The 13,293-nt window shown below is 29.3% G+C and overlaps 1 protein-coding gene across 1 annotated transcript in view; it reads left to right on the top strand.

Annotated features, from left to right (window-relative positions):
- LOC107448332 (SERPINE1 mRNA-binding protein 1) overlaps positions 1-13,293 on the top strand; it is a 38,081-nt gene that overhangs the window by 20,327 nt on the left and 4,461 nt on the right. The window contains exons 6-8 of the mRNA XM_016063860.4: positions 4,767-4,820; positions 6,012-6,089; positions 12,813-13,038. Coding sequence (XP_015919346.1) covers positions 4,767-4,820; positions 6,012-6,089; positions 12,813-13,038 — 358 coding nt within the window. The remainder of the gene's footprint in view (positions 1-4,766; positions 4,821-6,011; positions 6,090-12,812; positions 13,039-13,293) is intronic.

The following is a 13,293-nucleotide window of genomic DNA, read 5'->3' on the forward strand; positions in this document are numbered from 1 at the left end:
TTGTGGTCTGTAGATGTTTGCTTTTTGATGTTTTATACCTTTTTTCTAACACAACTGTTCAAAAAACTGATTTATAAATTCACTACCGTTATCTGTATGAATTGTCTTTACTTTTCGGTCTAACCATCTTTCAGCCCAATTTATGTGTCTTACAAACATATCAACTGATTTGTGACATTATATGCTTTATCATTAGCAGTATTTTTCCCATCTTACATCTACTTTATATCTCATTTACATCTACTTTAGGATAAATATAATACAACCCATGTCAAGTTTAGCTTTAAACATTAATGAATCCTTCTTATAAACTTTAATTTCACCATTTTGCCCTACAAATTTAAAACCATACTTATGAAGCATAGGACCAGATATTAAATTTTGTCTTAATTTAGGTAAATAAAAGTTTTTTTTATACATTACGTTCAGTATTACCAAAATAAACTTTTACATTTCCTTTTCTTTCAATAGAACAACTTACATTATTTACAGCTAAAACTAAACTTTCCTTTTTAACATTTTCAAGTGCAACAAATAAACTTTTATTGTTACAAAAGTGATTACTTGCAGCGGTATCTAAAATCCATGCACTATTATTCACATTTCTTGTTAAATTGGCTTCCTCCAGAAAAAGTGTTGAAACATACTTTAATGATACCTTTTTCTTGGAGCTTTCTCTCAGGTGATAGGTGATACACTCTTTTTACTTTGGTTACCTCTGTTTCAATACCTTGACCTGGCACACCATGATGATGATGTCGGCGATACCTTGTGCTGTTTGTGATCGTATTTTGATGATACATAGATGCTTCGCCAAATCTGTGATTACAATATTTCCGCAGTAGGTGACCGTATCTTCCACAAATATAACATCTGAGTCTTGATCTCTGGAGATGAAACATTTCCGGTTTTGCACTTTTGTCTTCTCTGTGTCTCAAATATTCAATTTTGATTCTTCAATTATCAGTTTCACTAGGATCTTTTCATGGTGAAAATTTTCATCCTTCCATCTTAATATTACTTGAACTATAGGGTTGAATTTTGCCGGCAGGTTTCTCAGCAACAGAAAACTTCTTCTACAGACTTTTCCATGGCTTTAATTTGCTTTGCTATTCGTTCAACCTCAATGAAAAAGTAATTTGTTCATTTTGGAGGCACTTCTTTGGATTATAATTCATTAAACAGCTACATGTGAAACGATCTAATATCAGGCCTAAAGTTTTACTTCAGTATTTTCCATACTTCTGCAGGATCATCCATATTCTCAATCACTTTTCTATAACTTTCACTTGTATTTAGGTACAATATCGATAACGCTAACTTCTGTCTGACTTTGAAGTCATCAACCTCACGCTTTCCAGCTTCTTCTTTCCCTTCTTCTGGTACGCTTTCCTTTCCGTCAACAATATCAAAGCAGTTCTTTTCTAACAATAGGAACCTGACATCTGTCGACCTTGTTGCATAATTGGTTGAGTTTTGTGGAGTTATCTGGTAGGTAGCCATTTTTACTTTAATATAAATCCTTCTTTGAAAATCAGAATTTCTATACCCATTCACCCCCTTCGTCTTCCAGGCACATTAGTCTGCAGTATTTTCCAATCTTCCGTTATGGCATTGCTATGCTCATAACCCTTTGTTTCCCTTTAGGTGGGAAAGGAGCAGAGTAGCAGTGAAAAGTCATACCTGAATGAAGACTTAGTTTTAAAAATAAATCATAATTTATTTATCTCAAAAAACTTTCAAACAATTAACTTTCAAAACAATTAGTTAAAAAATCTTTTTCTGGCATACTGGTGGATATTCCGTAACAACGTATTTGCCCTCCGGCATCTTCCTAACTCGCTAACCTACCGTGAAGAGTGTGACCAACATAAAGAATAAAAACGAAGATAGAAATTGTTTTGAAAACACCTTATAAATCAAGCGGTGAACCTTCCCGAAGCTCTGGATAAGTGTCGATCACTGATAGAGTTGAATGACCGCCATCCAGTGCCACGAGTTACATCACTCTCTTCATGAGTTACGCCACTCTTCGTCCATTCCAGTTGAAACGTAAACAAAAGCATCGGTAACGCAGGTTGTTGAATTTAATTCAATATTCTAATAAATCGAACTTAAAATATCCTTGTTAGGAAATTACTAAATATAGGGGATGGGACCATTCTTTCCAGCATTATATATATCTAAGAATGTTGAATAGCTAATGTTTAATATCAGCAGTGTCCACATTGGTAGTCCTTAAAAAAGGTCTTTAAGAACTCCTTAATTTTTAATTCGGAGGATTTGTATAATCATAATCTCTGAAGCTTCATTTCACTCGTTTCTAAAACTATTTGATAACTGAGCGTATCTGGGTTGTGGCAGATTGTATTCCTTGCTGTAAAATCATGAATGTTTGTGATGAAACTTGACATTTAAATTTGAATGTTTCATTTATTGCTGTTGTCTTTGTGATTTAAAAACATTGCCGCAACAACAAGACATACTCCTTTTTTTAAATAAATGGATTTTGTTTAAGCTTGGCTAATAAAACATCCGTATGGTTATTCAGCTCCCTTATTTCTCAGACATGAGTCGATGTTACTTTTTTCTACTTTCAATATTCTGCTCCTTGTATCCAGCCAGTTGAAGATTCTATTGTTCAAGGTAATTTTAAACCTAGCAAAAATAAGAGCTTTAATATTGAATTTTTTTCACTACTCGATATTTATGCGTTAATAATTCTAAGAGATCTTTATTTCTGAACATGAAAACTCTTAGGTTAGTCGATTAAAAAAACATCACAAACAATCATAATACTTTTCAAAATTGTAATAAGAATGATACCCAGCCAGCAGCAAACAGTGCAGAAACCAACAAATTCAGGAGGGTAATTTATCTAACACCCTCTTACATTTTATATTAATTAGAACCCCATTCATAAAATAGGAATATTGTTAGACATACTTCTGAAGATAAAAATACCAAATGATTCTTTATTTTAAATGCTGTCACAAAGCTTTAAAGGATTTATTAAATTTATTTCCCTACTATACAACCCTAAATAGTAATATAGATATAAATTGGTTTTTCACAACTTTTCTAACCAGATTGTACATTTAAAAAGTTAATGTTTACTAAATTTTTTTTTTGGTATTGAGTTATATCGGAGTTCTAGATATTGAAAGATATTTTCTGCTCTAGTTTCATTGCTGTTTGCTAGTCTTTTGATTTTCTGTTTGAAGGTGTAAATTAACTATAAGGTAATTTCAGACCATACTAAAACTTCAACTACATGGAAAAAAGTTCTAAAATTTATAGTGCTTGTGATATATTACATGTTATATATTTACAGACTCCAATTACTACAGATTCTTCATAGTTTCTGCACAGTTTCTTCTGTTACTATAGACCAGGGGTCGGCAACCTGTTTGTCCTTAAGGGCGCAATACTAAATTTGAAAATCACCGAGGGCGCATATTTTACAGATAATCATGCACAATCCTAAACTCAACTGACTACTTGCTGTATATCGCCGTTTGACAAGAGTTAAGTAAATCACTCTGGCTATCATACATTTACATTAGTCCAGCGAGGGCGCATTAAAAATCGATCGGGGGCGCCATGGCGCCCGCGGGCGCCGCGTTGCCTACCCCTGCTATAGACTATGGAATTTATTACCCATTCTACGAAAAATTAAAAATTTTTCCTGCATTTGTTTATTGTGTTTTGGGGTATTTTCTAATGGCTTTCAAATTCCAAAATATTTATTACAATATAATGAAACGCAATTCACGAATATATGTGATTACTTTTTGATGCACTCGATTCATGACCATTCCCTCATTTTACAATTGTTTGTCAGCATCTATTCTAACATACATGTAAATTCCCTCCAACTACTATGGAATTTTTGTACAGAAATAAGTTGTAAAATATGGAATTATAGATGTGAAGTAAAAAGAAACTATGGATTGAAATGGAAATACCGACTGATAAGAAACTCTATATCTTTTGGTCAATTATTATGACAAAGGGAAACAAACATTTTAAAGATGTAGGTGACTGATTTACTGTCTGTAAAATATTTTATACCCATGTTTAGCTGCTCGATAGACGGTGATCAATATTAGAAGTAGAATTTGCTTTTTTTTTTCAGTCTGATTATCTTACTTATGAAATTTTAGGAATCAAGATAATCGACAAAGCATGGCTCATAATTAGCCGATTAAAAAATAGTAATGACAGTAAAGAGTACATGGCATTGCTAAAAGTAATGCATCAGTACCACAAAATAATGCTAGAACTAAAAGAATTTTTAGCATGGACAGGAAAAATCAGACGGAAGCTCCTACGAGCATGAATACTAAAATTGTAGAGTCTCTTCTCATTACAACATTGAAAATGAGAATTTGTTATGATGCTGAATTGAGTAATGAAGGGTTAAAAAAAAAAGAGAAATGCTCTTGCTATATATTACAAAATATTTCCCTCATTTAATAAGTGTTGAATAGCCTTATCAATCTGTTGTTCATAAAATAAAAAAAAATAAATTTTTTAAGGTGTCTGTTTTAAGAAGAGTCAGTTCATAAAATAAAAAAAGAAATGTATTTTTTATTATAAAAATATCTAGATTTATTTTGCTCAAATTATTACTGCTGTTTTGGCAAGCACTGTAACTAATGTTTTTGTATTTTACTATTAATTTGATATACTTTTATAACATTCTTATCTTTGATTAAAACCTTTGATTGATTAAAACTATTAATCTAACTTAATATTGAAAGGTCATCTGGTGATAAGCTGAATGATTCAACCTGGGATACCACTCCTGAGACTTTGTAAGTATAGTTATTAAATGTTTCAAAAATTTGACATTTCTGTAAACTGATAGTTTGCATAGTGCCACATTAAAAATCAATATTCTATTTTAAATTTTATTTTATTATCAATATTCTATAAAAAATGCCACTATCACCATTGACACCCAATTGCCATAAAATTTTATGATATGGCAGGCATCATCTTAATTTCCCCGGCAAGCTGATACCCAATTAACTGGAAATGTGTAGACTTCAAGCCATCACCGATGAAAGATTTTTATCTTTTATATGAAGAAAAGAGTATTTCCCTCTAGTTATCTGTTCTGACATATTTTAAGTAGCAGCTGAAAGTTCTGCAGCCTAGAATAAAATGTGTTTGTCCATTATATTCCTTTTTGATATCTGAATCTTTTTATGTGATGTCTTTATTTATGAAATTATTTCTTTCAAAAAATTGTTAATTTTCAACTTAAGTTGCAAATATAAGCGTTATAAAATGTTTTTAATGAATAAGTCAGAACCGAATCATAAATGAAATTTATGCCTCCCCCAGAATTGAAAAAAAAAAGGATTTTTCTTTTCTATTAAAAGAAGCATTTTTTTGTTTTGTTTTGGTTTAAACCAGGTTTCTTTTTGGTTTAAACTGATAGTGTTTATTTAACAAAGTTATTAGTGTTAAAACAAAAGGTTATATAAATATTTTTGCCCCAAATTAAAAGTAACTAAACCCTTCAAATGCATTTCACAGAAATCTTTTTTGACTATGATTAATATTTTTAGTAAAGAATTAAAAAATCTTCACTTTTATTCCATAAATATGCGAACAAGATAAAGAAAAATTTGAAAATGCTTAGTTAATACTCCACAACCCTACTTAATATATAAATAAACATTTGATATCTAAATATTATTTTAGAAGTGCATCTTTGCTTAGGTAGTGCATCTATGCTTTAGAAGTGCATTTATGCTTTAGCTTTCAGATATCTTATTTCTCCAGAATGCAAAATATTATGTAGTTCATAAAAGATTAAACTGGATTGCATTTAATCCTTTTAGTTGTAGCTTAAATTATTTTCTGTTATTCCAAAAGTGGGGAAAATAATTTTTTTGTAATATCTGGCATGGTGTTTAAATTTCAATTTGTATATCAAAGTTAGATGCTATGTTATACATGAATGGTTTTTTTAAAACTTATATTAATTTTATTAGTGCTCCAAGTCCTGGCAAAGAAGAAATTCCTGTTGAAAAAACTGAGGAACCATCTACTAATGAAAACAATGAATCAAAGTAAAAGTTTCTTTAATATATATATAAATTTATTTACTTCACCTTTTATTTCCTGTATTATTATGATAAAAGGATTTTATATTAATTTTATGCATTGTTTATTTATATGCTTTAATTTTTTTCATAAATATTTTCATCCTAATAATAATTCTTAATAATTTCATAAATATTTTTGTAATTCTTCATAATAATTCATGGCCGTCTGACTGTTAGCATTCTGAGGAGAAAACAAGGTTATGGCTAATTAGGCTAATTATCTGTGGCCTGCAATTCTCATAGGAAAAAAAATGCATGCCAAGAGATTTATCTTGGCACAATTAAACTCAATTTGAAAATAAAAGAAAAAAGTTCTCTCAGAAATTTTTTTGGAATAGAAGGAGAGAATGAAAATAATTATGAGTATCAAATTTGCTGCTTTTTCTTTATAATGCTACTGTCAAAATCAGTCTTAATTTAAAACTTTGGTTTCAAATATAACTCTTTCCTCTTCTTTTGAATTCTTTGTTTTGTCTATCAATAGAAGGGATTATTATAAACAGATATATTGGTAGATTGATGAAAAAAGTCGAAAATTTATCTTTTGCTTTATATCACAAATTATATTTTATCTTTTTTTTCTTCATCTTGTAGACTTCATTGGATTCTAGTGGAAGACGTGTATTATTTTAAACAGGGAGTCGCTTTTAATAACTAAAAAACTCAAAATGTGGATGTCCCAAGTCCTTAAGACCTTCAAAGTCTAGTGGAAAAGTCTAGCGGACTTTCCAAAGTCTAGTGGAAATTGCATTTAATTATTATAATTTACATACCTCGTATGTATTCTTGTGTGCAAAAAATTTTTCATCTTAAATTTCTTTTATAGGTGCCTTCACTTATCTCTTTAATACTTATTTTTTATTGTTTCTTAATAAATCCGGTTTTTCTTTTAACACAATAAAGAAATGTTTACATTATAATTTAGATAATCTGATATGAAACACGAAGTATCCATCAGAGATTTTAGTGAACATTACAGTGGGATGTAACGTGGGAACAACTGAGGCATATGTAATGTATGACATGTCTAAGGTTCAAAATAAGTGGTTGTAATTCATACCTAAAAATTTTAATTTAATGCGAGAAAATTGCAGTCAGTTGTCATTATTGACGTTTAACTTTTAAAATACCCTTGCTCCCTGTATTCTGCTCCTGGTCAAGCTAGTAGTTTTGTACATTACACTTATTTTAATAATAATATCATAAGGTCATCAGTAATAGAAAACCAAACTTAGTTATACTACAGAGCACTACACACATGCACTACAGAGCTGGATTTCGTGCTTTTAAATGGTGCAACTTTAATCAGCTCTACCTTTTTTAACCCCTTTCTTCAGGCTCCCGTGAAAACGACGAAGTGAGGTTTCGCCCTCTATTTCGCGCTCCCATGATATTGACGGGCAGGTTTGTACAGTAGTAACGCACCAATAAGAATAAAACTAATTCATTTCTTTTGCCCGAAAAACATTTTATTTCTCATTTTACGTACCAGATAGCAGTACCAGAATATTTTTAGGGTAATTGTGGAAGAGATGAAAATAAAAGAGATATAAGAAGGAAACTCGGTACTATTGTCCAGATTGTGACCTGGGCTTCTGTATCTGGTGCTTTGAAATTTATCATACAAGAAAGAAATACTAATCTTTATTTATTTTATATGTAAGTTTAATAAAATTCTTTTTTAATGTTTAAAACACATATTTTTTAAATTTTCCTAGCTTGCTGGAAAACCAACATTAAATCATAGTCTTTTCCTAAAAATTTAATTTTTAAAAATTTCAATCTAAAAACAAATCAAAAATTAAAAAGGAATATATATATATATAAATTCATACACATATTTTTATATAATTTTCAGGGCTAAAAAAAATAGGCACTTTTATGACCGTTTTCTTAAAAATTAACCGATCGTTAAGGGGTTAAGGGTCCAAATGCAATAATTTCATTTTTATAATTTTTTTTACCAGTTTCTATATTCTTTTTAGTGTTATAATGGGTTTAGAAGGAGTTTTATTTAGAAAAATGTTATTGACCAGTTTTTGTGATGCAAGTTAAACTTTTGATTAGCTCTTACTTTTGCTTTTTACCAAGTTTTTGCACTATTTTCATTATTTTAGATATAACTTATGATAATATAAAAAAAGTAACACTGTGGCTTTAAAAACGACTGTTTTGTATGAAAAGTTATATGAGGATCACAGATTTTAATGTTCATTTTTGTCAAAAAGTTCATGAAAAATGGCTAAATATATTTTTTCTTCGAATTTTTGGATCAAAACTGCAATTAAAGGCAATTTTGAAATTTGACTCTAAGAAAATGTTATAAATAGAGGTGGTAGCTCTGATAAATAGTATGTCAAAAATGTCTTAAATCTTTCTTTTATTAATGAGCCAATATTCTTTTCTTTCTTTTTTAAAAACACAACTCACTAAATTTTTAAAGGACTTTTGGTATCGCCCAAACAACCTAAGAGTCTTATATATTAACTGATTTTTGTAGAAAATTTTAAATTTCCTTAAAAATCCAAATCTGCACGCTGGAAACCTTGTCTTTAAGAGTAGCAGTTATTAGTATTTAATCATTTATAATTTGCTTTGTGTTTTAATTTTAAAAATAAAATTTGTTTTAAATTGAGTTATTTATTTAGAGATCAATTTTTTTTCTGATACTTTTACAAATACTTAAAGAGCTTTAGATTTACATTGAAAAGTGATGTTTAGAAAGTAACAGGCATGCCACTGCTCCTGCTTCCCCTAAAATCAACTACATTAACTTTTTTAGCTGCTCTCTTATTTACTTTCAAAAATGTCAAATTTAAGCCTGAAAACAGATGAAAATGTGATTGTGCAGGGTTCCTACAGAGTCAGGAAACCCTGCAAAAGTTAGGATATTCTAAAATTAAGCTAAAAAGTCAGGATTTTTCTTACATATTCATAAAGTCAGGAAAAAAATCAGGATTTTTCTTACATATTCATATAGTTAGGAAAATAAAAAAAAAACTATAGTTCATTCAAAGACTGACAGGAATTTTTGATAGGGTTGCTAGGCTTATTGCTCTTTGTGTGAATAACTGGTTTACAGACAACAGTTAAGAAAATTTCCTCTTTCTTGTACATGGAACATTTGTCTTAAAAGGTACATAGAAGAGAAAAAAAATTCTCAGCCAACCGGAATCTCAATAAAAAATGTCGAAGACCGTGTTAAAGATCCGATAATGCTACCAAAATAGCATTCTTTAAGCTAATTTCTGAAGAATTTCAACCTTTTCTTTTAAATTTTCAAACCTCCAAACCTCTCAGTCCATACTTATATTCAAGTATATTGGAACTAACACAAAATCTTTTGCGGCGTTGTGTAAAAAAGTCGGTTATAGACAATGCTACAACTGCAAAAAAAATAGCAAGTATTGACTTAACAAGCAATGACAATCTATTAAGAGTTAATAATGCGAATATAGGTTTTGCAGCAAGTAAATATCTGAACATGATAAAAGTTAGTGAGAAAGAAAAGGGATATTTTAAGTTAGAATGGCTAAAATTCCTTTTGACGACGGTCGAAAAAATGCTTGAAAAAAGTCCATTGTTGTGTAGTATGACACATGGCATTTCAAGTTTAGTTCCAGAATTGATCATTCAACATCCATCCATTGCTCAACAAATGATGGATACTGTCTGGAAATTCTCCATGTTAATAACTGTGTAGCTGAAACAACAGCAGAAAAAGCAAAAAAGGAATTTTCACTGTTTTGTGATGCTGCCAAAAAAAAAGAACAACAAAAGAGTTTCTTAGAGTTTAATCCACAGCAACAGAGATTAGATAATTTTTTTTCGAAATATTTGCACCGAGAAAAAAAACTTGAAAATTTGTGGGAGGTTATAAAAATTGTTCTTATCCTCTCTCATGGTAGCGCAACAGTCGAAGGGGGTTTTTCAATCAATAAAAGCTTATTGGTTGAAAACCTCAATGAAGACTCTATTATTTCACAAAGACGTGTGCATGATTATGTTTCATTTATGAATGGAATAAGAAACATAGACATTAATGAGAAAATGCTAGATGCTGTAAAAGGATCTAGAACAAGATGGAGACANAAAAAAAAAAAAAAAAAAAAAAAAAAAAAAAAAAAAGGAAAAACAAAGAGAATAAAAAAGCTGAAATTTCTAGAAAACGAATAAAAGAAGAGATAGATGATTTGAAATTAAGAAAATCTAAATTGACGAAAACTGCTGCAACAGAACTGGATGTTCTTGATTCAAAAATTGTCAAACAACCAAATATGTTAAAAAATATTATATAACATAGGAGCCCCTGAGTTTCTCCGGAAGCTTAATGTATTACAGAAATAAATTTAAAAATACTGAAAAAAAAGAAGATATTTTTGATTTTATTTTTCTGACAAGTTGCATAACTTTTTTATCTGAATTTTTATTTGTATATAATTAACTTTTCTTGACTTTTTTCCCCTTTATATTTCAATATTTAAAAGAAAAGTCAGTTTGAAGTGAATTGGTGATTTTAAAAAATTAATAACTTAATGTAACAAATGTTCTAGTATGTTTTAAGAGTAAATATTATTTGAGGATATTGATACATATATCGCAGATTTGATTAGCCCTTTATATCCTGACGACACTTATGCATTTGGTTCCACTTAACATTAAATAAAATAATATTTCCATAATCCAACAGATTTTCTTGATCTTTTTATTTAAATAGTTTTCGTATCTAACTACAAAAACATACTAAAAGTTTAATCTAATCATGAAAATTAAATACATGTTTCACAAGTTTTTTGAAAATATAATTTGGGATATAAAGTACTATTATGCAATTCTACTTTAATATATAAGTGTTTATCCAATTCAATATATGATACTTATGACTAAGTAGTATATTACTACTAATTGAAACTGCAATGTTAAAAGTTTTGTTGGAATGGGAAACGGCGGGTCAGGAATTTTATTGTAAAAGGTCAGGAAAAACCTGCAAAAGTCAGGATATTGTTTTCTCAAAATAGTGTAGGAACCCTGTTGTGCTTCCTTGCCATAATCATGTCTGCTATTGGTCACTCAAATAATAGATTTGATGCAGTTGAATATTTGAAGAGATAAAACTTTATACGCAGGTTTCATTGATTAATCACATTTCATCAGTCAATGCAAATTTGTTTTATCTAAGTCAGTTTGCCTAAGAGAAAGCTCAAATGTCCAAACGGCAGAACACTCAGAAATAGAAAAACAATTATTCTAAGATGAAAAATTCTTTTGAAATCTTTTTAAGCTTCATTTAATCATGGTTGTACTTGTTTTGCCTATGTGGAAAGAGATAGTGGGTGTCTCGGGACATGCTTCAAGCATGACCTTAAAAATTATATTGAATGGTAAATCAACAAATCATGATGTATGATTGTTATTTGTGAAAGCAATTATCAAAGTGTCTATAAAGTTGTTCATAATTTTCATAATCAAAAATAATTGTATGATAGTGGAATCTGATCGCTCTGATACCTTATTATTCCAAAAAATATTTCCGAATTCATAAATCCTATAAAAGTTTGAGTATGAGAGAACTAATACGATGATAATCCTTTCAGAGTTTTAACAGAACAAACTATTGTATTCTTTATAAAAATGTCGAAATTGACAGCTGCAACAGATAAGGAAAAATCTAAAGAGAAATTATTTCTAGATTTATGGGTACTAGGCAATTCTATGCTAAAAAGTGTGGTGTCAATTTTCGTCAGAAAATACAAATAGTTGTGAGGCTTCATTAAGGTTTTAGTTTTGTATCATTTTTTTAATAATATTTATTTAAGTTGTTTTAATATTTCTTAGCACAAATAAAATATTATTTTGCTTATACTTTGCTTGCAATTAAAACATTTTCTTTTGAAAATTTTAAATTGAATTTTTTAACAATACATTAAAACCTACCTTGATTACCTAAAACTTGATCCTACTATACCTAACAACAATCTGACCTGTTTCACCTTTATTACAGCTGATTTTGCTCAATTACTTTTGTATTAAGTGATTAGAAATTTTTCTGCTAGAAAATAACTAGAAGTAAACAAATTTTATGATTTGCATTTTTTATTTTATTTTTTATGATATTGTATTGTCATTTATGTTAAAAAATAAAACAAAAGTGTCTTTTCTTTTGAAAACATTATAATAGCTGCTAGTTATTCTTATTAATTTTGCTCCTAGTTTAATGTTCATATTCGTAGTGTTTATATTCATAGCAAAACCAACTTGATTAAGTTTCCGTTTGATGATTTTTATGATTTAACATACCCCTGGTTTTGAGAGTGTCATATATTAGGGTACCAATAGTTTGAATCTAAATAATTTTGATCTACTGATAGTTTGTGCATCAGTTTCAATCGTGTTTATTAATCCTGAAAAGGTTTACTGAGAGTTGGCATGCCTGAAAAAAAAAAAAAGAAACTAGTTCTCTAAAAGTGAACAACTGGCTGAGTATGTTTTAATTTTTTGCAATAGATGTAACTAATGTTTAATATTGTGTTCTAAAAAATTTGCAATTTAAAATTTTTCTTATATTGCATATTAGCTCTTTTCTGTCACAAAATCTCATTTCAAATAATAAATGTTAGGAGCTATGCAAGTAACAGATTTTATTGTATTCTTGATATCTAAATACAAGTACTTTTTGGATTTGCACAGGGAAAATCTTCCAGTTGAAGAACGTTCTGATGAAGTAATGCGAGAAATGACTTTAGATGAATGGAAAAAAGAACAGGAAGCAAAGCGAGCTGTTCCTAAATACAATCTTCGAAAACCTGGAGAAGGTGAAGATGGTAATCAATGGAAGAAGCTTTATATGCTGAAGAAAAAAGCAAAAGAAGATGGTGATGAAGATGACGAGGAAGAGGATGATGAAGATGTTGATGTGAGTAATGTGGTTAAGTCATAAATAACATTTTCATTAAAAATATTTCTAAAAGAATAGTAAATAATGTAATTTGTTTTAAAACTTGTTATTGTTGTGTAGTAGTAAGTTGCTATATCAATCACATCAATGTAATGTTTCATCTTCATGCAAAGTAATGATTTAATAAGGAATTTACTGATTAAGAAATTTTGTTATGAACAGTCAAGCGTCCACAAAAAATGTTTAGATTAATTAAATATTTTTTGTTGAAGT

Source organism: Parasteatoda tepidariorum, chromosome X2 (genome assembly GCF_043381705.1).
Source record: "Parasteatoda tepidariorum isolate YZ-2023 chromosome X2, CAS_Ptep_4.0, whole genome shotgun sequence".
NCBI classification, from domain to species: domain Eukaryota; kingdom Metazoa; phylum Arthropoda; class Arachnida; order Araneae; family Theridiidae; genus Parasteatoda; species Parasteatoda tepidariorum.